Consider the following 27,841-nt stretch of genomic DNA (forward strand, 5'->3'; position numbering starts at 1 on the left):
CGGCTCCCCCGGGCTCCCCAAGGTGCTGCTGGACGGGGCGGGAGGGGGGGGGGGGGGAGGAGACTGACCCTGGGTTTTAAGCAGCCCAGCCCCATCGGGGGGGGGGGGGGGGCGGGAGGTGATGGATGGAGGCCGGTGGGAGACGCTAAATCCAGACAGGAGCTAAGTCTCTCCTCCGGAGGGACCTGGGCTTCTTGCCTGGGGTCTCGGAGCGGCGGCCGGACCTGCTGAAGGTGGGGAAGGTGGGAGGTGTGGGGGAAAGGGTGCTGGGGGGGGGGGTTGGAGGAAAATTGCATCGCTGGTGGTGTTTTGGTTTTGGCTGGAAGGCTGCACCCACGGGAGACAGCGCCGGCTCGGCTCACCGCAGGCGAAAGTGGAGCCAAGGGGATTTCACCCGGTCTCCATCGCTCTGGATTGTGGCCGGGGACCCGGCCGGGGTTTGGGGAGGCCCCTCACGAGATGTACCAAAGTTTAACCATGGCAGCTAACCCCGGCCCTCCGGCGTACGAGGGGGCAGGTGGCTTCATGCACAGCGCGGCCGCAGCGTCCCCCGTCTATGTGCCCACCACGAGGGTCACCTCCATGATCCCCAGCCTGCCGTACCTCCAGAGCAGCGGCTCTTCCCAGCAAGGCAGCCCCGTCTCCAGCCACTCCATCTGGACTCAACCCGGAGCTGAAAGCGCCGCTTACAACCCGGGATCTTCTCACCCTCCCGTGTCACCTCGGTTCTCCTTCTCCACCAGCACCCCTATCCCTGCCACCTCTTCCCGGGAAGCCGCGGCGGCTTATGGCACCTCCTTGAACCTTTCTGCTAACGGGAGGGAGCAGTACAGCAGGGGTTTCGGCAGCTCCTATTCCAGCCCCTACCCGTCTTATATGAGCCCAGAAATGGCCACGACCTGGACTTCCTCGCCCTTCGACAGCTCCATGCTGCACAACCTGCAGAGCCGAGGGACGCCCGCAGCCGCCCGGCATGCCAACATAGGTGAGCACAGACCGGGTTGGGATAGGGGAGGGAGGGTTTCACCCCGCCCCCCCCCCCCCCGATATTTGTGCACTCACGGGTAGGGTGAAGAGGGAGAAATTCAGCGTATTTGGGATGTGGCTGTTGGATTTGGCTGCAAAACACGGGGTGCCCACGGTGCTCCCCTCCCCCTGCACGCACGTTGTCTGCAAAACCATCATTCCAAAATATCCTCAAAAATCTCCGTTTCCAAAAACGCAAAAACAAACAAACAAACAAACAAACAAACAAAAAAAGGCATAATTCGGGATAGGCCTGGAACGGCAAGAAATGATGTGCCGAGCTCCTGCGCCAGGGCCTGCCGGCTCCACAAACAGCTCCGAGGGGATTTAGGGCCCGCGATCGAGATGATCCTGGTGTATAGGACCCCGATGTGCACAAGCAGCCCCTTCCTGGGCTCGTCTGAGGTGTAAAATGGGGGAAGTCTGTAGGGAAAATGGTAAAATTGAAGTGTGGCCCATGAACCCCAGATCTTCCCTTCGACCTGCTCTGTGTTACGTCTTACTTTTATTTAAGGCCAGTTAGGGTAGAAAAAGGGAAAGGGGAAATTTGGTGCTGAGAGGGGAGAGATGATAGAGAAAGAGAAAGATAAATGCATCCACATTAATTAGTACAGTTCCTGAGGGCTTCACAGGCACATCTGGACAGCCCAGCCCTGTATTTCGGTGTCTTCTTGCCGCCCAGAATATCTCAATCCTGATCTCTTGTGCCGATCCCAATCTTGGAGCCTTTAATTTCACGAAGCACCCCTGTGTCTACAACCATAAATTGGCCCAAATGGCTTAAAATACTGTTTTCATATTCCGTAGAGAGGAAAAGAGAGAAAGAGGGAGAAAAATGCAGGCACAACTTCGCACTGCTGTTTCATAAGCCCTTTTTTCTCTCCCGTTTTCTCTCCATGAAGGTATTTCTGTCGGCTTTGGGGTTGGGATTAACAAAGAAAACGACTCAAATTTGTGTGCAGATATATTCTGAGATTGCATTCCTTAACCTGAATTTTGGAGGGCAATTTTCCCATCGTTTTGGGCAAGATTTCCTTTATCTTTAGCATTATTTTAAGACTTAAGGAAAGGAAAGTTGGGCATCGGTGGAGGCTTGGCCTCACCAATGCCTTTTGCTTTCCTTTGGGCATTATGAAATTGCTTAAAATGGGGAAGAGATTATCCTTAAGGATAAAGTTTTGGCCAACCAATTTTCGAACGCCACAAGAAGGTAGAAAGCATAGGAAAAATAGTCAGGATGAATCAAATAATCAAATAGTAATTGAATGTTAACAAGGACATAGCGTGTTTGTATTTGACTACTGTGCCATCTCTTCCTTGGGGAAAAAATAATGCCGACTTTCTGGAGTGATCTCAAAAGAGCTCTTAGTAATAAAAATAACTTTAAAGTAATGCAAACGAATATTGCAGTTGCAAAAATACCCATCGGCTTTTAAAGTGCCAGAGCCTGAGCGCAGTGATTTGGGGATTTTAAACCAGCAGTTTGCCTTGCAGGTCTCGCAGCCTGCATTTTGGTGGCAAAAAGTGTTTTTTATCTGGGCTTTCAAATAGCATTGGAAAGATGGGATGTGCTGAGCCAGGACAGAAAATGTTAGTGGTTGCTAATGAAGGAGAAAGGAGCCGGGACCCTTTTCCATTGCCAGGTCCCGATTCACGGCATCGCCTCCGTTCTCCGTGTCAGAAACTGGGGGATTTATTAGCTTGCGTGTAATTCTCTCTCTTTGACTGAGGAAAAAGCACTTGGGTTTTAAGTAAAAACTGTTTTGGTTTTGGTAAATATTAAAAATAAACTGCCTGAAAGCCGACAAGTTTTAAATTCAGGATTAAAATAGACTTTTTGGAAGGCAGCTCCCCCAGCAAGTACTTTAAGGTGCAGACCTGCCCCTTTCCCTGTTCTCGCCGAGTCGGGATGTATCCGATGCCGTGCTGCTTCCAGCTGGGTCCCTTTCTGACACCGGGACGATGCTTTACCCAGGCTGCAGGTATCGAGGAGGGGGTCTTGAGGCATGTAAAGACTGGCTGGTGGTTTCTGAGCCAGGAGAAAGGGGTATTTTTTCCCATGAGGAAGGGCAAAAAGCCTTTATGGGCTGAAAAACCAAAGGCATGCAAAGATGTAGTGTGGGGGGAAACACTCCTGTGTACTGCACTCATTGCAGACCCAGTTTAATAACACATCCGAGCCTGGCTCAGCATCGGAGCCGTGCCCAGCACAGTGCAGCCGACTCCTTTCTTTGCCTTTCCTTAAGACTAAAGGTATTTTTATTCTTTGCACTATGAGGAATCTCAAGCTGGAGACACAATCCTTCCTTATATTAAATCAAGTGGTTCCTTCAGTGCATTTTCTTCCAGTGATTTAGCTTCCTGGAGAACCACCACTGCCTTTGGACAGTGCTAATTGCCGAGCACCAATGGGATCATAAGGGTTTTAATTATTCTCATTTTTTAATAATGAAGATCAGGTCTATGCAGGTGTAGCTGAGTATGCAGACACCGATAGGCAGTCTGTGCAATTGGGCATGACATTTTTCCCCACTGTAAAGAAATGCACCAGGAAAAGAAGTCCAGTGAAATGTATTCAAATCAAATTATACTAATAGAAAGAGAAACCTTCTTCTTTTTCCCTAATAAAGAGGGATTTTGGCCTGGGTTAAAAGGTGCCAATGCAGCTCCGTGGTATAAAGCACCGGGAAAGATGGGTGCACAAAGATACGGCCCTGTTTGAAAAACTTTCCCCGGTGTGAGTTCAAAATGCCAGATTTGGGCTTTTCAGAGTAAGTTTGGCGAATGATTTCATTACCCTGAAGGGCAGGATCAGACCCTGCAGCCGAGGCCGTGAACTTGCTCCAGGCATTGCCTTGGATGGGGTTGCAGCGAATTCCCGACTTAATGAGGCATGAAAAGCACCCGCCGCAAAGTGCCCTTTGAAGAGTCTTCCCTGCCAGCCCCCTAAACCTCTTGAAATCTGTCCCAGAATTAGCATGGAGGAGCAGTTTGCCCGTTTCCCCTTCCCCAAGCAGAGGGAGATCGAGGGCGGCACAGGAGATCGAGCGCATCCAGCCCGCTGCTGCTTCCTGTCTCCGGGTTGTTTCCAGGCTGAGGATGGAGGGCAGATCCTGGTTTGCCATCCCTGCCTCCTGTAACTTTGCTTTTGGGTAAAAAGCATTGGGTTTTTCTTTTGCTGTAGCATCGAGGAGGGTGGTGTGGTTGGAAGTAAATCGGCGCTAGGGGCTGAGGGCATTTGTAACGGGTGCTTAGCGTTTTGCTTTGACTACGTCGAAGTCAGGGTTCCTCAAACAGGAACCATTTGAACACAGCAGCAGCATCTGGGAAGATCAAAGCCTGGAGCAGACACTCGGGTCGAAAATGCCTTCTCTGCTGCTGGTGGGGGAGAGATTGTGAACCAGATCTCACGCTTTCCCATAGGGATGCTAAGAGATTTGCCCTGTAGCATCCGCAGGGCCAACCTTTCCAGTAACTCAATGGCATTTGTTACAACCCTCTGCCCTACAAGGAGCCCGTCACCTTCCCCACAAGGTGACTGCTCCCTATGGGGCAGTGGGCAACTGGGGGAGCCCAATCTCTGCTATCCCTGCCCCCTTGAGGAATAGGGCCGTAGGACAAGGGACAGGGTCAGATGGCGGAGGGATGGGGCCATAAGATGGAGGGATGGGGCTGTAGGATGAGGGATAGGGCTGTAGGATGGCGCGATGTGGCTGTAGGATGAGGACGGAGCTGTAGGATGAGGGATGGGGCTGCAGGACACGTCTGCATTTCACATGGGACCCTACATCCCCAGTTTTGCAAGCGGTTGCATTTCTCACCTCGGCTCCGCCGGCGGGGAAGGTTGCCCCAGGGCTTTGTTTTCCCCCCCTGCAGGTTTCAAGCCACCTTCTGCTCTCCCACCTAATTTAATTGTCACCAGTCAGTCTGGGATTTGGGGTGAGAGCCACAGAAGTAAGGTTTCTAATCTCTGAGCAAAATCAAGCTCAAACACGCAACTCATTATTACCACCCAAATCCACAAACAGGGCATTTTAAATTGCAAATAAAGCAACAACAGTAATAAAAATATCCCCACCACGGGCACCAGATTACCCTGATTAATAATGCAATTCCTTAATTGAAAATTGCACATTATTACTGCCTACAAGGGCATATGTTGCATACAATGGCCATGGTGTAGTACCTAATACATTATAAACGCTCATGGATTTTTGTAAAGCAGTAAAACTTAAGGCAGCAGATAATGGCACTGCATCTAAGACTTATTAAGCCAGAACTATTATTCTCTTCCACACATGCACTCACGTATGTGCATTTATCCTTGAAACAATAACAGCATTTTTTTTAAGAGCCTATATTTTGCTCTCTACATATTTATTTCAACCAGTTTGGGGGGAAAGAGGCAAAATCCTTGGACATGAGTGTTTACCAGGCAGTGTTTCCAAAAGGAAATTGGGCCTGATTCTTCTGTTCGGTGCTAGTCTGATTGTAGAGAAACCTTGGCTCGGTGGGCAGAGAGGGGCTCCCCGGAATCAGTTATCCCAAAAGCAGCTGAGTATTTTGAATAGGCAAACCGTTAAAAAACTAAGGATGCCCTGAGAGAAGCCCCCTCCAACAAAGCATCAACCAGCAAATAAAATCCCAAACCGGGTGAAAAAAGCAGCAGCACAGCGAGAAGAGCAAGTGTTTGTGCCTGAAGGTCGGTTGGAGGAGGATGTGTGCAGGGGCTGATAAAGTAAGGGTAGAAAAATGCCGTTTTAGGGAAAAATCAATTTTAAACAATTTGATGGTGTAGTCCCCAAACCTGCAGAGACCTTGTTTCTCATGGGCTGAAAGTTTTGCTCCTCAAGACCTGCACAGCTTTGTACACGAAAGAGAAAAGGGTGGAAATAGAATATATCATCTTTCAGAGGTTTTGTTCCCAAATTCACATGCCAGCCCACTGTGGCCTTCTCTCCCTATAGTTTCCTCACTGAAAATGGGATATGTGGGGATGTCCCCCTGCTCCTGGGGGGCAGAGGAAGGTGGGGGGATGCAGTGGAACACCTCGGGTCTTTCAAGGCTTTTTCAACCCTACAATAAAAAGACTTAACGAAGGGTCTGCCTTCCATTTGGGACTCACCACTGCTTGCGAAACCAGGTGGGGATCTGTGTCGAGAGCTCAGACTGCGGGCTTAAATCAGCCAGTTTTGCCTACGCTGGGAGGCTGCGCCGGTCGTGTCTTGCAGGGATGTGTGATCCGCAAATAACACGATTACGCTTCTGAAACCCCTCAGTCCTAATGGTGAGGTTGGGTTATTAGAAGTCAGGCTTGCTCTGGGAGGGGGATGTGTAATTACGCCTGTAGGACTGACAAAAAGGAGGTTGGAAATGCCAAATATTCACCTTGTAGGTAGATTCTGAATTCATGCTGCTGTCTGGCAGGAAGGTGTAAATATGCCTTTGGTGCACGAGTGTGAAGTGCCGCTTGAGTTAACCAGGGAAATACGTGAGAACACACTCTTACCTCCAAAATTAACCCAAATTATACAAGGAAATTTCATTATAAGGTTGTATTGAGGTTTTTTTTCATGGAGAAAAAACCCTTGCGGGTCCCCTTTGTGGGACAAAAACCTCGCAGCTGCCTACGATAATATTCAGCATTATGGCAACATACTAACATCTCTCTGGCCTTTACAAGTCTTCTCCATATCATCGGTCACGGTGACCAGTCCAAGCTGTAAATACATCCGTAATGACAAATTAAACCCAATTATCTGCCATGCCTGAGCAGTGAGGTCTTTATACACGGGTGCTTACACATGTGTGACAGCTCTTGAAAATGATTCGATCATCGCTGGCTTCGCAGCGGCTGGTGCAAGTGTTAACAAAGGCTCTTTTGGAAGCCCCTATAGCTCTGCCACAATGAGCGATGCTGTTGTAAGGTCTCGCACTGCAGAAACGTGTTGGGTTATTTTGTCCCTTGCAACTTTTCAGAAGGTCACTTGCTGCAGAGCTTGCAGCATTCCCCGTGCTGTTGCGCTCTTTGGAACACTCGGGGCACTCGGCTGTGACTTCTTCTTCAACACGATAAGCTGGAGATGGATTTTCTCATCCCCCCAAAAAGCACAGGCGGGCGGGTGCTGGGTCTGCTAAGAAAGAATATCTGGGCAGAGATTTCTCAAAGCTGGACGTAGATCTGACCCCGCCATCGGCGCTGAAATGTTTCAGATCGTAGGTTTTGGCAAGGGCCGGATTTTAAAACCAAGTTTGGGGCAGCGTCAACTGGAAGCAAAAACGATTTCTTCTTTTCCAATAAGTGCCCGGTAATGATTTTCTTTATCAATTATTTGTTGGCACAAATGGGTTTTTTTTTTGCTTAATTAGGTGGACACATATATGTAGGATGCACCCTTTGACTGGGGGAAGCAAAGTTGGGTCCTTCCAACGTCTTTCTGCTGTTTCCTCCATCTTTCTAAACCAAATCCCTCTTTCACCCAGGGCAAGGCTTGAAGGACACAGCATGCAGGAATCGCCCCCCCCCGCCCCCCCAATTCAGTATGGACTATGAAGAAAAAAGACCCAAACAGCCCCAGAAAATCATCTCACTTGTTCAGAGCTGAAACCATTACTGTTTTAAAGCAAATGGAGCTGGTGCAGGATCAGGCCCATGCAAGAAGCTTTCCTAGCGAAGGAATGCAGCCTCCTGCACATTATATGGGGATCTATAGGTTTTCGTGGGGAGGTGAAGCCTTAAAAGCCAGCAGGACCTTTCTTTTTCCGTTCTGGAAAGTGGCTACTTGGTTTATATGTTGCAGCATGCAGGGATTTGTGGGTTTGTTTTAATTATTTATAACGTGACGTAAAGCTGGTGAGCCCCTTATCGCAACCAGTGGGGCTCGAACCACTCACGCCAGCTTTGGGAGAGACTTGGAAATACATCTTGTTTGTGAAAGGGGAAAAAATAATTCATGGGAAGTCAGGGAAAAGTAAATTTTGCATCAGAGGTGGGGTGAGGGCAGCCGGATGAGGGATACAGCGGGGCTGATCTCCCGTCTCCACCAGGGACTGGTACTGGACGCTTCAGAATCTGGGATAACAGAATTCCTGCCTGGAAATGCTTCCTCCTAATCCCTGGGAATTAGGTCGGTGTCTGCTGGGAGAGTATTTCAGGAGAGGTCCTGTGGTGGGACGCCGCTGCCTGCTCTTGCTCTTCTTCCCAAAGCTCACTGATGCTTCCTGCTGCGGCACAGTGTATCTAAAGGGTGTTGGTCTAGGACTGGGTGCCTGTTGCAGCCAGGCTGCCCTGAAAGGTTAAAACCTGAACCCATCAGAAGAGGTTGAGGGCAGAAATGAAGCAGGGGGGTAGAAGGAGACCAGATTTTGCCAATTCTTGCCTTTTTGCCTCCACAGCTCCTGCTTGCACAGTGCTTTCTAGCTGTGTCTGTAATATTTAAGCAAGTTCCAGGCTGCCCTCTGGCCCCGAGGGCCAGGGGAGGGGGCTGTCTGCTTTGGCTCTGCAAACATCGCCAAACAGCTGAGGAGACATCTCCCTCTTGTCTGCTTCTCAGCTGCCCGGCTCCGGCTGTTGCCAGTCCTTGTGCTTTGGTGCACCTCGGTTTTCCTTCCAGCTCCAGCTTCCGGAATCATGTTACCATATGTCAGGCTCTGCTTTTGCAGGAAAGGAAAGGAGTAGCTTTTCTGGACAAGAGATAAACTGGGAAACCCTGATTCCTTCATGCTGAAACTCTAGAAGAGACCAAAACCATGACCTAATTGCTATTAGTTAAACTTCTATGAGTTTCCAAGCCAGGATCTTGGGCTTGCCATCCAGGGATCCATCATTCTTCAATATTCAGGGCTTGCAGCAGTGCAGCTGTAAAAAAGTCAGTGAAACAGTGAGACCCAGACATCAGGACTCCTCCAAATGACACGTTTGGCCCCAGATGGCGGAGATTATTTTAGGAAGGGAGTGCTGGTCCCAGGGGCTGGCTGCTCCGGGGAATGGCTGCTGGGAAGGACGCTGAGTTGGGACATGCCTTGGTGATGAGGAGCATGAGAGGGGCAGCTGGCTTGGGGGAATGACTCCTCTTCATGCTTCCCTGGGCTGGGAGGATGCCCTGGATCCTGGGGACAACTGAGGCTCTTCTCCAGGGGCTCCCCTTCCCACCTTCAGTCCTTCATTGCTTTAATGGGGCAAATCACTGATGCTGTGATTTACCCTGACCCTCCAGATGTGAAGAGAAGGCCTTGATGTTTTTTTCCAATTCCCAGCACAAGTAGGACCACATGCAGGAGTGTAAAATCCCCTTCTCACCCCCTTCCCTTTTCCCACAGCCAGGGAAGGGTCTCACTCCAGCAGGGCGAGCTCCCTGCCCCACTGCCTGCCCCACTGCCTGCCCTCCCCAACCATTTCTATTCCTAAACCAACATCCCAGTCAGACTCTGTCACCTCCCTTCACACAAAATCAATAACAACGGGTGAGCAGGTTAATTATAATCACAGAATAAACGCCACGGTCTCAAAGTTCACTCAACTTCACCAGCATTTCAAAATGAGGGGACGACGCCAAGCAACTTTCATTGATTCCTCTGGGGCAGGTGTGGGAGTTTGAACCTGTCCCCAAGCTGATCTTGATTCAAGACCTACTCAATTTTCTTTCTTATCTCGACTTTCCCCTATCTTATAATGCCTGTTATTTTAGATAAAAAGTCCAATCAATTGAGTTAGAAAAACTGCAAGTTATATGTAGCCCTGATAAGTTCGGTACCTGCCGTTTTATTGGCCTGGACTGCAGTTTCTGTGTGAACTGACCTTTGCAGATGCTTTATCGGCAGCCAGGACAATCACTCCATCCTCCCACCCCGCTCAGGGGCTGAGTTGACTTAACGTTCAGAATAACTAATAGAAGAGGAAAAGAGAAGGGCCAGGGGTTAGACAAACTGACTGTCCCCTATAACGTGATGAACTGTAGTAAACACCTTTTTGTTTGTCCCTGGCTAGCTTCCCGCAGGGAGGCCGGGATCTGCCCTGACTTATTTTGGTGTAACTCCTCTGAGTGGGATTTATCAGTGTAACACCTCCTGACTGGAGCCAGAGCCTGTGTCTAAATAGCGAGCTAAAGAAAACTGGGGCAGGGGTTTGGATATGCATGTGATCGTCAATCTTGGTCAGTGCTGTCATGCTCAGAGAGGGCTTAGACATGTGGAGAAGTATATAGCCTGCATATTTCCTATATTCCTACACATGCTATATGTATGGTTTAGACACATAAAGTGAGGTATTTAATATATATATGCGTGTGTGTCTCTGCATCTTATATTTGTGAACATATATATATACACAGACACAAAATTGTATAGAGCTATGTTCTGTATAGCCATAGAACAATAATTCTAACAGTAAAACCAAACAGAATTGATTAGAGATGACTCCTAGCTTGCATTATTAAGGACATGGTATATGTGTATATATACAAATGTATACATTTATATGTATGCATATAGAAGTGCATATATGTGTGTATATGTGTATATATACACATGTATAGTACACAAGTAGACGGTAACATAATTCAATCAATTGTATTCCTACAAGCAGAATTTTGCTAATTGGATACATGTCTTTCCTTCTGCTCTGAAAAAAACAACACAAAACTTTGAGTTTCTGGAGTTGCAGGGCTGCAGAAATGTAGGGCAGAAGATCCTACAGAGGATCCAGGCTCCTGTTTAAAGCAGGACAACTGGTAGCAGGGGCTGAGGTCAGCTGTGGCTTTACCTGGATAGAGTTTGGAAATGCCCAGGGATGGAAATTTCCCCACCTCCAAATGAAAACACCTCCTAATTCCCAGCCCGTGGTTTGTGCTTCATCCCCCTGTGCCTTCTCCCACTATTGAGAAGGGTATGGCTCTGTTGTCTGCATATATCTGGCTAACTGATGTACTTGTACTGAACCCAAACAGCATCAATTTCCCTGGGCCCAGAGCTGGCCCTGGCTTTGGTCCACCTGGGTGCTGGCAGTCACCTCTACAGACAGACAGATGGTCACCATCAGACAAACAGATGCTGCACCAGGATGTATGACCAAACACCGTTGGATTCCCGTAGTTTAAGGACTACCAGCTCTTTAGCTCCTCTGTAGGAGCCAAGTGGACCAAGGGCACGTGAAGGCTGTGTCACACTTGATGACGAACTAGTGCCAGATGCAAGCCATGGAAACTCAATAGACCATGTTCTTCAATCTTAGCACAGCTGCTCAGCTGGGATCATGGCATTGCAAATCCCAAGCTTTGCTCTACATTTTTTCCCCCATCATCCTTTCCCCTGCAGTCATCAAAGAAGAGCCTCTGGTAGGATGCATCCATTTAGAGATGGACCATATCAAGGAGGTTAATGCTGTAGCTGTTTTTCTTTAGTCAAAAGAGAGAAAGACCATTTTCAGGTGCCTCCTGCCAAGCAGACCCCAGGGTGTGGATGGCCCCATCCTGGCCATTCCCTCGGCTCTCCATGCTAATCTAAGATTTGTTAAACAGTATTTGGACAGTGGATAAGCAGAGGAATCTTCTGTTTATCAGAAGAGCCTCAGATATTTACAAGTGTAAGAAAGAACTGCAAGTAGGATGAAGAAAGGGGAGGTCACTGTGGTGGGTGGGATCAGGCATGCATCCCAGCAAAAGAAAGCAGACCTTGGAGCTCACTCACACACAGCCAGACAGCCAGCAGAAGCTGCTGTTGGACACCAGGTTGCTATCAAAGGGGTGGCCAGCAAGTGCTCCAACCAAAAGCACTCTCCATCCTTGGGGCAGTTTGCATGCTGTCTTGTGTGTAGCAGATTATGTGCCTTTTGGATGTGGGATATGGTACTTCAGTATGGGGGTCAACAGTCTCTCCACTCAGCCCTGGTACAACCACTGGGTTTGATGGCTTGGGGTCTGGTGGTTCTGGTGTGCTGGAAAGCTGTCTGTGCTTTTCCAAGCAACCAGGTTAGGCAGGTCCCCCAGGACCAATTCTTGCCCCTTCCCAAAACAGGCAGTTTGTTTGAGTCTGCTTTAGAGGAATCCAGGCTGTTTCCATCCACATCCCTAGATGTGGAGACAGCCAAGATGTGGTTTGTGTCCATGTCTATGACCATGGCCTTTGATAGCTGTCCTGTTGCCTCTCTCCAGTGAGGCGGGGAAGGGCCTTTGCTCCCTCTCATGGGTGAAGAACAGCATCATGAGGAGATGAAAAGCCTCGCTCAAGGCAAGCCTACTGCAGAGCCAAGACTGAACTAAAAGCCAGTCCCAAAATATGACAAACCTTTGTGTTGTTGTGTCCTTCTTGCATATGATCTCAGCTGGTCCCTTGGCTGCTTCTACCTCCACTGTCCTTCAAACTGGGGAAAACATATCCACGAAGGAAAGGAGTATTCTTGGCTGTTGGCAATGGTGTGTGCCATAGACCTTGGCTTGCCACAGGCAGAGGAGGGAGCTTTGCAGGGGAGGGACACAGTGTTCTCTTTGCCTTGATGTGAAACATTTGGCCTGGGAAAGGTTTCACAGGAACAGTGTCCCACGAAGCAAGGGAAAAACAGATTTCTTTGCCTTTTTGAAAGCAGCATTGTCTCAACCACATTGTAGGCTTAGTGTTTCCTAAGCATTGAGCAGGGTCTTTAGGTTTGCAGGGGGAAAACTGGTCTAGGCAGCCAAATGAGTAACCAACCATTTTCTCCACCCTAAAGGTGTCAGATACACCTCAAAACATTCTGAGACAGCACCAAGCCATTTCTGTGAAGCAGCACAATGATGCATTTTGCTTGAAATTGTGTTTCTGGCAAGCACAGGGAATTTACCCACTTCTCAATTTCCTGTAGATCAGCTGTCACACAGTGATGTCTGCTAATCCAGACCAGAGGAGAATAAAGAGCTTCATTCCCACAGTAACCAAGGCGGTGATGAGCACCTCTCAAATAGGCGCTGCCCTTCTCTTCCCGTGTCTGGGTCCCATTAGTCTCTAAAATAGTAGGGCCCTGATGAATTTCCCCTAAATTCCATCAGAGGGGAAACAGGCATAGAAGAGGGAGGGGGAAAAAAAGCCAATGGGCAGAACCTGTTTTCACAGAAACATCCTCAGCTCCATTAGCTAAAGGGCAAGATAAGGCACATGGGCTTGTTGATCCAAGTCTGTGCATCAAGCTGATGATGTCACCGTCAAAAAAGGAAAGACCCATTGACAGCTTTTTTTTGGCTACAGATCTCTCCCATGCATAAATCTGGGCTCTTTTATTTATGTATTTACAGTTGCTTCTTGCCCCTTGTATTTTTGTCTCTCCTTGGTTTTTGCTGCTGTCTTCCTTTCCAGTTCAGCCCTGCTCTGCAATGGTACTGGGCCAACCAGCACTTTTAACTGCTGTGATCTGGTGGGGTTTTCCCCATGAAACTTCAGGTTCTGGACTCACACAATCCATGGGAGCATGTCAACCCATTCAAAAGAAATAGAAGATGTGACTTGCAGCTCCACTAGGGAAGTAGATGATCTTAAGGTCATTTCCAATCCTAACCATTCTATGATTCTATGATTTATTAAAAGGATCCCTAAAGGCTTGAACTTTAGGATGGATTTTCACACTGTCACTTTTTAATGGAAACAATTGTGGGATTTGGGACAAACCATCCTAGGCAGCTGGGAATGGCAAATCCTCTTTCCCCCTGCCATGCTGTTATGGCTGCCTCTCAGAGCAGAAGGTGTCTTGGGTGGGATCCTAGGGTGTCCATGTGTCCGAGGGGCCAACGTCCTTTGCCTCAGCTGTGAGCTCCCCAGAGTCCATTTGGGATTTGTGTATACACAGGACTGTGGCTCTCACCTCTTATCATAACAAATTGTTTTAGGAAACTGCTTCTCTGTGGGGAAAACTGCTCTCAGGGTCTGTTTAGAGCCTGTAAGTGCCTGGCTGTGTTTGAAGGACAGCTTCTCCTTTGCCGAGGTGCTTCGTTGGGTTGAGAAGACGCTTCTGCAGGGGGAAATGTTGATATCAAATATCCCTCCAGCTGTAAACAAAACTCCAGTGCTTTATTAATGGAAGTCTCTTTCCATTTCTCTTCACCCAGACTTTTGTTTCTCATGCAGCAGGGTCTGACCCAAACCAGTGTAGGGAAGGCTCTTTGTCCTCTTCTAGAGGCTGGTTTGGGAACAGGAACTTATAAACTGGTTGCTGGCTCTGAACTGAAGGTTCCAAAATCTCTCTGTTGGAGGTGCTTTTGCTATTACTATTCTTTTAGGTGCTGATCCATCAGGTTTTACGTGTTCAAGATGATCTCTCCAAGGCTGAGAGGTTGAGGGTTGTTAAAGAAAAGCCCAAACAAACCCAGAAGGTCTGGACACAGCCAGCCTGGAAGAGCTGGGGTTGGCAGAGATGATGGAAAGGCTCAGGGATGGCTGTTCAAGCCACCCTTTAGCTCTTCAGACTCAAGCCCTGAGCAACCTCCCTCTGACCCCCATCTGGTATCTGATTCTCCTGGTTGGGAAGGCAAAAGCACTCAGACTTTGAGTGGGCCATGTCTTTGGTCAGAGACGCTTGTCATGTCCTAGCCATGCTGGACATGTGTCTGTAGAGATGTGGGCTGCCTGGTAGTGCTCAGATCTGCTTTCTTACTGAGCCTTCCATTGTCCATACCAGTTAATCTCTGTGGGCATGGTGGGGGATATGAAGCACCAATTCCAATGACTAAGAGCCATGGATGGCCATACCCAAGAATGCTTTTTCCCTACCAACCCCAGTGCCCCACTTAGGAGTTAGACCTGGCTCCATGGGTACTGAATGTCGCATTGTAGAAAGTATTTCTGACATTAGCATGCTTAAGGCCTCACCCAAGATTAGGAGGCTGTTGTGCAACACAGAAGTGACATTTGCTGCCCTGCAGACCTTGCAGTTCTCATAAACAGTAGGTGTGAGGGGAAAAAGATCTCCTTTTACACAGTAAACTGATGACCAGGATAGGGACAGGACCCAATCCATCCTCTCCACCGGCTGGATAATTCAGCAAGATTTCATGATCTCCTCTCATGTGAGAAGCTCCTTTGTAGACTAAAGGTATGGTCTTAAGAAGATTTAGGTAGAAGCCCATTAGCATTAGTCAATGCCAGCGACCCAACCTATAAAAAGGACTGTTCCAAGACTGATATTATCCCAGATAAGGACTAGGCAAAGGCACTTATAGGAGCTGTGTGCTCAGTGAGGAAGATGAGGCCATTCAGCACACATGAGGCTACTCCAGTCATGGGGCTTTGTCCTTCTCAGTGTATCCAGCAAACGCTATCCATTCGCCAGCCCTGTCCCAGCACTGGTCATACCTGGCTTTGAGAGAAGGAGTAAATCTTTCCAGCAGAAAGGCTGTTACAGAGGTCACCGGACAGACCCATAAATCTCCATTATCAGGCAGCGGCTCCTATGCCATGAAACGGAAGCTATTGCCCTGAGTGTGACTGGGGGAGCCTTTCCTTCCCCCCGCATTGTTCAGGGCCCTCCGGGAGCCGCTCAAGCAATTTGCTGCCTGAATAAACGTTTCCTTTCCCGGCTGCTAAGTACAAGGAATAAGTGTCAGGGGATCTCATAATGCCAGGATTTAGAGCTCCAGCCCCAAGACAGAAGCCAAGAAAACACTTCACTGCTTTTTGCCTTCTTAATCCCCATTAGTAATAACAATGGCAAATTAAACAATTAGTGCACTTGAAGCCCAGTGACCTCCATGCCAAATATAGCTCAGCCCAATGATGGATCATGGTTCCTTTGGGCTCTGAGCCCTGGGAACGTTTGGGTTTCCTAGGTCTTGGGACACCCACCTACGTCAAACTGCATGGCTGCAACTCTGCAGGTGATGCTTTCTCATTATGTTGTAATCCTCAGGTTTTCCAGAGCAGCTGGGATGTCTCAGCAAGGTCAACTCAGAAAGCTCCCCTTGGCAACTTCATCCCTGAGTTTAGTGATGCTGTGAAATTATAGTACCTCTATTAAAAAGAAATCCAGTCCCTTGCCTTCCCTTCCAGTTTTCACCTGGGGCTCCAATGCCTTTCACTCACTAAGGGCCATGCGCTAAGCCTACACCACCTTCTCTAAGCCGGTAACCATTAGTGTCCAAGACACACCCTTTGCCATCATCAAGCCTACTTTGAAGCAGGAGAGGGTTATTTCTCCTCTTGTGATGAAGATCTCTTGTGATGGAGGTGAGATCTTTTGTGGTTGAGGAGCTCCCCCTGCTCTGATGAACTGTTTTAATGAGGCTGCACTGTGCAGATGTCATCTTCTGACTCAGCACTGGGTGGTGCACGCAGGGACGCACCCATCTGATATTGCCCCATGAAGGCTGCAATTAGGGAGAGCCACCCATTGCGTGGAGCCTCAGAGTGCCCTGGGAACAAAGTCTGTTTCTTCCCACCTTGAGCACCAGTGATTCCTGTTTATTGATGTTCACAAAGATTGCCCTTTTCTACAGATGAGAGGGGAATATCACACAAATGCTTTTACTATGGAAGCAAAACAGGACTTGTGAAAACTTAAACCAATGAAAGTCCCTTAAGAGAGAAGCTTCAGTCCAAACCCCACGTAAATTGAAACAAACCAAACCACCAAACAACTAGTGACGAATATAGGTTAAAAAATACAGATTAAGAAGGAAAGCAAGCCTCAAGATTGCTTTGTATTGGTGGTGTGGATGTCTGAATACAAACCAAGAGTGAAAAGAACGTGGAGCTGGGTGTCACACAAACTCTTGGGAAATAACACTCACTGTTCAGTAGCAAATTTGGTTATTGTCAGAAAGTAAGAGACTTACACTTTGCCTGGTTTCGATTCCACATACTCTGCTTTTTTCTAAAACCATAAGTGTATTCATATTTGACATCTCTTTGTATCATACCCGTTTTGAGGGACCTTCTCGTTCAAGAGCCAGTCCAACTCTTAACATGCGACTGTTTGTTAGGAATTTCCTCCTTTTTCTTTGATTAAAAACTTTCAGATTTGGGTTTTCTGGTGCAAAAATCTCCAGGAAAGATGATATTTTGTAATTAGTCACAAACCCAACACACTTCAGTCAAGAGTTTTAGCTGTTACCTTTGGACAACTTTTGCTCTCTAAATTCTCCCTGTATTATGACAACAACTTCGTACTGAATTACTTTCAAAGAAGAAGGGATTTTCTCACAAAACAAAACTTATTGTGAAAATAATTTGGCTTTTTCTTTGGAAAATTATAATAAAAAACCTCAACAACCTCTAAGATGAAAAAAAAAAAAGTGAAATGTTTTCCTTGAGATTTTTCAAGGAAATGAGTTCTTTCCTGACCAGCTGTTCCAATCCCTTCTCTTTTCAAAGGAAGTTTATTTGATCTAGATTTTGGCTGTGATTCAATCATGATTTTAAAGGGGAAAGTGAGGCATTATGGTTACCAGTATCTCTGAATCCATGTGTACAATGTCACCTGGAGGGATTCCCATCTTTCCTAACCCACCAGAACTGCTCAAAGGTAATGAGATTTTCCTAAGCTGTTGAGAAGATACTGGGTTCCTCCTTTTCTGCTCCATGGGTACACTCATTACTGTTTTCCAGCATTACCCCATGGGCCTATCTCTTGTCATTTTTAGCCTGGTTTTCTAGGGAAAAATAGGCTCACGTGAATCTTTTTCTCCATGTCTCAGTTTACTGGCACCACTTTACTGGTTCATGGTTATGTAGTTTCCTACAGATTTTCCAAAAAAAGTCTGGAGAAAAGAGAAAATAATGCTGACGTTTGAACATTACCCTTGGTAGATATCAGCGAATCCACATGGGATTGGGACACAGATCGGCACGAGGACACATTTGGTTGGTTTGCTCTTTAGGGAACAATTTTCTTCCAGCAGGAAGTTGAGATAATCATGTAAGAAGCAGGTAGACAAGCACAAAACATAGCAAGATGCATAATAACATTTTAAAAGGTAATTTATAACATTGTAAAAGCTAATTTTACACTGGCTGAAGGTCCTGATACAAGGCTCTTGCTGCCTTCCAAACGCTTCCCGTGTGCTGTGGTTTCTTGGGAATATTTTCAGGAGTTTAGTTTATTCCCAGCCTATGCTAAGTAATGGAGCCCTTTGCTGCCATTTGTCAATTTCTTCTTCTCCCCAGTTATTTTATTTTCTCATGTTCTGGTTTTGGTCGCCACATCAGAACGTGCCCATGCACAGGAAAGAATGGTTTTGTAGCACAAGAAATGCATCCCCAAGCTGAACTCAGTAGCTGATACTCTTCAGGTGGGACCATTAGTAACACGCATTTTCAAGGGCCCTGCCATTTTGATACAGATATATCTACATCTCCACAAAGCCAACAGATGATGCTTGTATTTCATTAGGCAAAGTTCTTGGCTTTTTGAGGGCACTGCATTCAAGGGTGAGTTGACAAATTTATGGTGCAGTCAAGGTGCCTTGTGCTGATCTCTTCACTGTCTCGCAGATGACATGGACTACCATAGCAAGAGGGATTGGTCTGTCCCATCCCAGGGCAGTGGTCCTCATCCTCATATCACAGCTTCAGATAGCTCCTGGTGGAGGATGAACCAGGAACGTGGTGGGTCAATGCACCCTGGAGATTGACATCAGGCACGATGGAGATTTGCATCAAAAGCTCAGCCTCTGATATACAAATGCCCAGTGATGATGTCTGTTAGCTGACAGCCTGAGCTGGGGTTGTACATGTGGACTCCTCTAGTTCAGGAGATGTTCTTATGCAAAGAATAGGGCAAGGACCCGTGAACATCTCTTCCCCTGAGCTCTCTGCAGCTATTTACCTCTGCTAAGGGCTGGGTGAGGAACAAAGAATACGGCATAGCTTTCCCTGCCCACACCTGCTTAAACGCTGTTGAGAGATGCTTGGGCATCTGTCTCATTCTGGGCAGTTCTCCTTTGTGGGCCCAGGTCTGTGTTTGTCCTGGTCACAGGAAATCTGTCTTGATTGCAAACACGGCTGTTCGCCTGCCCAATCTGTTTGCCCTGGCTATGTCCAATCTTGAAAATTGGATAACGTCAGAGCAGAAGGGGAGGTTTCTATTTCTGTCTCCTTGTATCCGTGTCCCAGCACAACCCTGCTGCCACAGAAGTCCTGCGGCCAACATTGCAAAGCAGGAAAAGGGGTTCCTCTGCCCAGTAATCCCAGGGGGGCTTCCTTAAGAAAGGAAGAGCTGTTTCTTGCAACTGATAAAAGCTGAATATTTGTGACTTGTTGAAATGTCACTCTGGGCTAACCTGAGAACCAGACCAGAAATTAAACGTATGGCCTCATAACCAACCCTTCTCCCTTTTCTCCCATCATGGCAGCAGAATTTTTTGATGACTATTCAGAGGGGCGAGAATGTGTCAACTGTGGGGCCATGTCCACCCCGCTCTGGAGGAGAGATGGCACGGGGCACTACCTCTGCAATGCCTGCGGGCTCTACCACAAGATGAATGGCATCAACCGGCCCTTGTTCAAACCTCAGAGGAGGCTGGTAAGTTAAGATCACACAAATGCATGTGGGGCAAGGCTGCGTGCAAGGGTGAAGCAAAAAAACCCCATCCCTGGCAGTGTTTAAGGCCAAGCTGGATGGGGCTCAGAGCAACCCGGTCTAGTGGAAGGTGTCCCTCCCTGTGGCAGGGGGTTGAAACTGGATGAGCTTTAGGGTGCCTTCCAACCCAAACCATTCTGTGATTCTATGACCCCCGGAAGAAAGGAGACACCAAACCACCCTGAGGACCATGTTTGCCCACTCCTCGTCTTCCATGGGGCTCCATCCCCAGCCTGCGCTGCCCTCTGCATGGCTCAGACCTGTCTATACTCAAACCGTTCCCCGCAAGTGCCAGAAATGACACCGGCAGTTTGAGCGCTGCCACCAGCCACAGCCACCCAGCGCCCTCTTGTGATGCCCCTTCCTAGGCACGGCGCTGACAGCCAGTGCCTGAACCCTGGCACCCAGGACCTTGCCCTCACTCATTTACTGGTCTACCTGTAACCCTTGGGCACATCTGGGATGCCCCGCTGGGTACCAGGCTTGGTGCTTTATCGCAAGCAGCCATGCGTGCTGTTAACTCTGACAGCCTTGGGGTAAGGCCTGGAAATACTCATGAGAAATAGAAACGGATGAGCTGTGCAGATCTATCCATGCACTTTTGTCACTTGGCTGGGCAGCTGGCAATCTGGAAACCTTGCAAACATGGCCAAATCCCTGCTTTTTCGTCTAGAAGAGAACTTCCATGATGAAAAGCAGGACCTGCCTGGGGATGCAATGCAGGACTATGGTTAAATTAATGACAGCTGGTCTACCTTAAATAAACAGTGATTTGGTTTGTTATTGTGTAAACCCTTTTTCTTTTGGTGACTGAGATATGCCAGAGAGCCCTGCAAGGAGAGATCTTTGTCTTTGCTGCAAGCTCTCTTTTAAGCCCTTGGTCCATTTACAAAGGACAATGATTAAAGCAAATACATGGTGAGGTTACAACTAGAGAAGTGTTTGGTTTCTCCTCACCAAGGGGGTTTCCAGCTTTCAATGTCTAAGAACTACTTGAATTTCAATTGTTACTGTCCCACAGCTGTAGATTAACTGATCCTGTCGTAATGACAGAGAAGGCACAGAGAGAAGGCTGTGGCAAAGATCACAGAGGAAATCTCTGGCAGCTGCCAGGTCCTCATCTCCCAGGCTTTCGCCCTGTTATCAGCTGTGCTGTCCAGGTCTGCAGAGCTGATTAGATGTCCAAGACCACCAGATTGCTTCCCTGTAGGTTCCTTTTTAGGGAGTCTTTACAAGCAAGGAAAGCAAATTTGACGCCTGCCCATCCAGACATTATCCTCAGCCTCTTAAGACCTGAGCTCTGAAGGATGCTGGGAGGTCTCGGGCAGGCACAGAGCATGTGGCTTTTCCTTCTTCCACCTCCCACTCTGCTTCCAAGCTCAAACCTTATATTTTACGTGATTTCAAGCCCATTATCTTTCTCCTGTGGCCTTCTGAGCCTAGCTAAATGAGTTCACCCAGAAAGGGAACTTTAGAAAGCCCATTACTTTGTACTGTTTCGTTAGTGGGGATTCCTATTAATTATCCTTCTTTAGGAAGATGTTGCTATTGGAAGAGCTCTTTCTTATTTCCCCCTCAAGCCACATATGGAACATCACACAAAGCCAGCAAGGAGTATGTAACATTCATGGCATTGATAACATCTTCTTGGGATATGCCATGATGCTTGGAAGTGAAAGGCTTGGGAGCCTGAAAAGGGCAGGAGGGTCTGAGATTCAGACACCTCCGTGTAGGGGTGTGCACATGCAGTGGGTCTCTAAGCTGCTGATAGACCTGCTGGAGATCTGGGGCTCTGTTCGGGTGATGTCTCAGGCACCATCTGAGATGCCGCAGATGTCTGTGCAGCAGTGGCAGGCAGTGGAAAGGCAGTGGAGCAGCAGCTGAAAGGCAAGAGGGGAAGGAAAAGGTGGTTGTGTTATTCACAGAGACAGAGAAAAGAGAGGCGAGAGGAGAGGAGAGGAGAGGAGAGGAGAGGAGAGGAGAGGAGAGGAGAGGAGAGGAGAGGAGAGGAGAGGAGAGGAGAGGAGAGGAGAGGAGAGGAGAGGAGAGGAGAGGAGAGGAGAGGAGAGGAGAGGAGAGGAGAGGAGAGGAGAGGAGAGGAGAGGAGAGGAGAGGAGAGGAGAGGAGAGCCTCCCCCTCACTGGGCTCTGAGCTGCTGCCGGTGGTAGGAGCAGGGTGCTGATGTGTTTTCTCCTCTGCATTTCCCTGCAGTCAGCTTCCCGCCGTGTCGGCCTCTCCTGTGCCAACTGCCACACGACGACAACCACGCTGTGGCGCAGGAACGCCGAGGGAGAGCCTGTGTGCAACGCCTGCGGACTCTACATGAAGCTCCACGGGGTAACGCCTCCAGTGGTTTCTGCTCTCTACAGCCAGGGTATCAACAGCACCAAGGGACTGGGTCCATTGCACAGCTCCGTGGTCTCTGGGAGCTGCTGGTCCTGCTGTCACCGTGGGCTTTAGTCCCCCCCCTCAGCATTACATCATGTTTCTATTGGCAATGGGTGATGAATGTAAGGCATCAAAATCTTAAAACCCAATAAAACTAGGACCAGGTTCTTGCTACCTAAATTTAGGCACTTCAGTGAAAAATCTGAGTCAAAAGTGCAAGGAAAAGCTGAGCTCCTCCACACCGGGTGTCAGATCCCAGCTACAACTTGGCTGTAGACTTCTCATGGGACTGATAGACAGTTTTTCTTGCATGGATGCCCAGATCATCTCTTCCTGGGCATCATGCATCTGTGTCATAACTACAGAGTCCCGTTTGGAGCCCAAGGTACAGCAGGACTTCAAGATGCAAATCTCCAGCCCTTCTTCCATCAGTCAGTGGCAATGGGGCCACCCTCATGGCAGAGACCGAGGCCTTCAACACCCTGGGTACAGTAGCAAATCCCAGCTCTGCTTCTGCCTGCTATTCCCAGGGTTTTTATACACATCCATGCTCTCAATTATGTCCACTACTTCAGAGTGGATGAAAGCATTTATGAGAGATAGGTCAAAGATGGAAGACAAGGTGGATGAGGAGAAGCCTTTCCCAACCCAATAATTCTCCCTAGAAATCTCAGCATGTGTCTAATTATGAGGATGACTACTGCAGTAGGATCAGTCCCTAAGGCAGGTCTCCCTGCACAGGCTTGGCACGTTTCCAGAAATCAGGGATGAGCCAGAAAGACTTCTGCTCCGAGTTAAACAGGAAAGTAAATCAGGCAAGCTGTTGTCTCCCTTCTGGCCTTAAAATATTCAATACCTATGTATGAAAACCTATGCTTATTTGGATGCACATCTTGTAGCCTTGACATACCAGAGCTGACCAATGAATTTGGGCTCCATCTTGTTGCTTTCAATAAAATCAGATAGTTTTCATGGAGCTTACAAGGTGGAGCTGGAAACATTCCCTCAGACAACCTTATGGACAGAACCATTATACACCTTATACATTATATACCTTATACACTTTATATAGAAACTAATGTGCTTTTATATTTGGGTCCATAGGTTCCAAGGCCTTTAGCAATGAGAAAAGAAGGCATTCAGACAAGGAAGCGCAAGCCGAAGAACCTTAACAAAACAAAGACATCAGCAGGTAAGTGTTAACTGCAGGAGTTTATTGTATGCGTATACATGTGGGTGCTTGTGTTTCTGACCATCATGTCCTGTGAGCCAGACACCCCACCACAAAATGGGATGATTCTTCAACAGTGGGGGATTGCTGAATGCCCTTCAGCAGCAACAAAGCCCTTCCCACTATTTATATGCTGGTTTTTACCCAAACTCACTTCTTCATGGGTGGGTACAGCTCTGTACGAAAGGTCTTTGGGAAGAGCCTGCTTTACCATCTGCTTTCTCACAGGTCCATCCAGCAGCGAGAGTCTTACCCCGACCACCAGCTCCACCAGCAGCAGCAGCAGCACCACAACCACGGAGGAAATGCGCCCCATAAAAACAGAACCTGGGCTCTCATCTCATTATGGGCACCCCAGCCCAATTTCTCAGGTAGAGAGGGGAGATGCTGGGAGTGGGACAAAGATGGGAACTAGGATGGTAGCCTGTTCAAAGTATCATGCACAGGCTGCAATCTGCAGCTCTACAGCAAATCCTCTGACATGTTATTACAATAGCACCAGAGCCCCATAAAAGGATTTGTATAGTCCTCTATGGTTTGAAGCTTTGTTCACAGGATTTTCCTCTTTCTATAGGCATTCTCAGTCTCTGCCATGGCTGGACATGGGGCATCTGTTCACCCTGCGATTACAGCTCTGAAGCTTTCCCCACAGGCTTACCAGTCAGCAATCAGCCAGTCTCCACAAACCAGCTCCAAACAGGACTCCTGGAACAGCCTGGTGTTAGCTGAAAACCATGGGGACATCATAACTGCATAACCTGGTCTTCAATCCATGAACTTCAGGCTGATCTGCTTGAGAGATGAAGAAGATGCCATGTAATCATCAAGTCAATGCTGTTTCCCACCTCCCTATCTCTCCTGTCTTCTCTCCCCTTGTGAGGTGTTCCAGCAAAGAGGTAAAGAGGACTTCCCTGAGGTGTAGGAGAGCTCTTTAGAAACTAACAGAGAAGACTCAAATCTCAAAGTAACTAATGGATTTGAAGCCTTTTTTTTCCCCACTTTAAATGAGCCTCTCTATTTGATTGCCACCACCTTCTATGAAATAGCCAGAAAACACAAAGATGGACACAGTACTTGAGCTTTGTTTATTTAAAAATATCTGGCATTTAAGAGACAAAGGTGGAACAAGCACACTTTGTTTTACTGTCACCAGCTGTTCTTTTCCTGACCAGAAGATACTGCCACCATCTTCTCATTACCCAAATGCAGTGATCTTCCACCCAAATGGAGCCAGCTCCAGAACAGACTTCAGTAGACATGCTGTAGTGTCTTTAGTGGATTTGATATGATCTAGGGCAGAGAAAAAAAGAGACCCTCCTGCACACACATCCTCAGCTCACACATCTAGAGCACTGTCTTCATTTTCCTAAATGGTCTGAAAAGCTAATGAATGTCCGTATTTAATAGCAACTCCTTTCCTATTTATCAGCATGAATCATGGGACTGTGTTTTCAACAGTTTGTTGGCTGAGCCTGGAGAAGGTCCTGTCCAAAATCAAAGAGGGATTTTGGAAAGAAGCAGCTTCTGGAAGCAGTTAGAGGAGACCCACACTGGTTATCAAATCCTGGAGGAAACGGCTGGGTTCTTCCCTTACGGATAGCTACAAACCAGGCTGAGAGATTATTCAAGAGCACAGCAAATGAAAGATGCTCTTCTAACGCTGCTGTGCCATTGCTTTTGAGACAGTTAATTTAAGTCTTTTGCATACTTTTATGTTGGTTTTGATGTCATTGATGAAATCTGATTGTCCTTTATTTTTGGTTGTACTGTGAGTGCCCACTTCCCCCTAACAACTGCCTCATGGCCATTTCACACACCCAACCCTTTAAGATTCCACCTTCTGCAAACAAGCAAAGGCTTCAGCCTCCAATGGAGGTAGGCGGGAGCTGTTTTCTGTACCAAGCATGTGCATAGACTTGCTTGCCTGCAAGAGAAGCGTAACTCCATTCATGCATGAGTATTAAACAAGACTCCTGTTTCTTCTTGCCCATAAGGCTCTCAGCAACCAGAGAATCGTAGCAAATGGAGTTGGAGGAGATGCTGATTGCTCACTGACTCATTCCCTTTTCCCAAAGGGATCAATTCTACCTAAACTAACCTGACGGCTCTTCCTCTAGCATGTGCTTAACAAACTCCAGCATTGCAGATGCTGCAGCTTCCCTGTGCAGCCCAAGGGCTTCACCAGAGGCTTGCCAGGATGTTTTCATCATTTATATCCAGACAAAGAATTTCTGGAGACCTCATCTTGCAAGATTCTCCATTCTGATTTCTACACACTTCACACTCTGCTACTCTTCTTGCCTTCCCAGTTCCTCTCTTTTCCTCCCTGCATCCAGAACTTGGGTATGGAAGTACCAAGTGAAAAACTAGAGGAGGGATTGTTCAACCCTCCCAAATGTGCCATCCTCTGTCTCCCACTGTTTAACATTCCCACAAAGAGTGTTTCCACCCAAACACCGAGATACATGGAAAGCCACCTACATGTTTGAAGCAAAAGAATGGCATTGTATTGTCTCTGTTTGAACTCGTCATTTTCCTCTGGTGGTAGAAAAGCTTCTTTAAAGAGAAGAATTCAACTGGACTGGTCGTGGTAAAGACTGGGACTAGAGTCACAGACCCTTCCACGTTGCCTGTGCTCTGTGCAACTCAGCAGAGTTTTGAGGGGTGGCAAAGCCTCTGCACTCCCCAGAGAAAAATACCATTGCAAAGGATGCCATGGAAATGGCTGGATGGGATTTGCATCAGAGTTCCCACTCTGTCTTGATGAGCTAATGCAGGGCCTAGCCTCATTAGTGTTAATTACAAACAAGCAAAAGACATTCATGAAACATGAATAAAAATAAATGAAATTCTGTGATTCTGCTCAGGGCTGGTAGATTGCAGAGAAGAGGCCAGAATTAACACCTGAAACATGAATTTGGGGTGAAAACATAAAGGTGTTTCTCCCTGGACATGCAAGCCTTTAGCCAGCCTCCTCCTTGAACTATATCCCTTTGTAAATGGCAACTGAGCTCTTCTGGGATCTGACTTGAATTCCTGTCCATATCAGAGAAGCATGCACCACAAAGATACCACCTGGGTAATGCACATATCTGAGATACTTAGAACTACCCTGGACAACCTGAGAGGGAGGGGAGCAGGTGAAAGTCCAACCACATGCCCCATTTCTCTTTCCCTACGGATGCTCCCAGAGGCTCTGTCCACTTTGCCTTACTACTGTGCTCCTCCTCCTCCCCTCAAAGCCAAACTCCCTGGCTGAATTTTTCTCCTGCCCTTAAAACACATCCTGAGATGCCATAAAGGAGTCTGCTTGCAATACAAGAAGGAGAATCCCCTGCAGAACATGAGCCTGCTTATGCTCCCTCAGGTTATCTAAACAACCACGGTAGAAATCTGTTAACTTGTTCTCAGCCTCCCTCAGAGCCTCAAAAATAACTCTTAAAACACAGTGAGGAGCATTTAGAAGGACCCTGATAACAGAACAGGATGTCTGCTTTCAAAAGGTGAGACTCTGGGGGCTGTGAGGACAACTCGGCTCTCTTTAGTGGTAGAAATAAGCTCTTTTGTCCCCCCATTCTGCACCATAAGCAGTAGAATTCCAGATACACTTGGTTCTGTTGTTCTTTTGAACCACCCAAAACTGTTGTAAAGCTACTGTTGGCTCAGGAGCATTGGCCATATTCTGGCCAACACTGATACCAAGACGGTGAGAGGCTGACTTCAGGTGGAGCACCACCATGCTAGTGTTGTACAAACAGACCATAATATATGGGTCCTGCCCTAGGGAACTCTTATCAATAGAATTACGGAGTAATTCAAATCTGAAGGGACTAGATCAGGTTTCTCAGTTAAATACTGAATATCCCTGAGGATGGAAAACCTACAGCCTCTCTGGGTTCCTGTTCCAGTGTATACTACCCACATGTTGGAACTGGCTTTCCCAAATAACTATTAGATTCTAATGAGAGGCAAAATCATTGGTAAATTAATTGCTCAGGCATGGGCACTCCAAGCAATGAGTCACTGCAGGAGACTGAATGCTGTCTCCAAGCCCTGGAGTCACACAGAGCCCCTGTTTGTGGGTAGGAGCCAGGATAGGCAACCTGGGATGACAAACACCAGAAGTGACAGATGAAGGGATACTCACAGGATGAATGGAAAGGCATTTAGAGTCTGCTTTGGTAATGAAATTAGATGCAATTATTAGAGACACATTAAGGCAAGAAATGTCTTGCTCCTATTATTGTTGGAGAGCCTAGTGAAAACCATACCAGGCCAGGTCCTACACAAATGCAGGACTGAGAACTATCTCTGCCCTGAGTAGTAATAGCAAAGGGCCTAACCCTGCAAAATATATAACATATATAACTGCCTTTGCAGGACTTGTTCACTTAGAGACCATCACTAATGACACATGCAAATTTTGATGTCAAAGGGCTTGGTTGTGCCAAACCAGACCCTTGCAACAGTCAGAGGTCAGCAGAGTGAGATGGACAGATGAGAACAGGATGGGGAGCCAGAGAGATAGAAAGGTCATTTATCCAGTTCTAAATGTCTTTCCCTTCGTGGAAGTGCAGTATCTTGAATCACTTCAGTCATTCTTCTGTAAATCGATCAGAAGAGATCCCTATTTCACTTCCAATCTTACAGGTTGGCTGGAGAGG

General features: G+C 47.5%; 1 protein-coding gene across 2 annotated transcripts; it reads left to right on the top strand.

Annotated features, from left to right (window-relative positions):
- Positions 1-113: 113 nt before the first annotated feature.
- GATA4 (GATA binding protein 4) lies at positions 114-26,034 on the top strand. Of its 2 annotated transcripts, XM_061372216.1 has the most exons (7): positions 114-233; positions 744-985; positions 19,335-19,501; positions 21,770-21,895; positions 23,051-23,138; positions 23,406-23,548; positions 23,752-26,034. In XM_061372216.1, exons 2-7 carry the CDS (start codon positions 877-879, stop codon positions 23,932-23,934), a joined length of 816 nt encoding a protein of 271 aa, XP_061228200.1. In that variant the 5' UTR covers positions 114-233; positions 744-876; the 3' UTR covers positions 23,935-26,034. The 2 variants fall into 2 exon arrangements, with proteins under 2 accessions (XP_061228200.1, XP_061228199.1); XM_061372215.1 differs by lacking the exon at positions 114-233 and having other exon boundaries at positions 263-985.
- The last annotated feature ends 1,807 nt before the right edge of the window (positions 26,035-27,841 follow it).

Source organism: Neopsephotus bourkii, unplaced genomic scaffold (assembly GCF_033783945.1).
Source record: "Neopsephotus bourkii isolate Nb327-2 ecotype Australia unplaced genomic scaffold, CSIRO-AGI_Nbou_v1 NB_1600, whole genome shotgun sequence".
Classification (NCBI taxonomy): Eukaryota; Metazoa; Chordata; class Aves; order Psittaciformes; family Psittacidae; genus Neopsephotus; species Neopsephotus bourkii.

Excerpts from the sequence above, each read along its gene's own strand:
- GATA4 (XM_061372215.1), top strand. The coding sequence starts at position 460 with ATGTACCAAAGTTTAACCATGGCAGCTAACCCCGGCCCTCCGGCGTAC. Across the intron at positions 986-19,334 it reads CGCCCGGCATGCCAACATAG|AATTTTTTGATGACTATTCA; the intron begins GTGAGCACAGAC and ends TCATGGCAGCAG. Across the intron at positions 23,549-23,751 it reads ACCCCAGCCCAATTTCTCAG|GCATTCTCAGTCTCTGCCAT; the intron begins GTAGAGAGGGGA and ends CTCTTTCTATAG.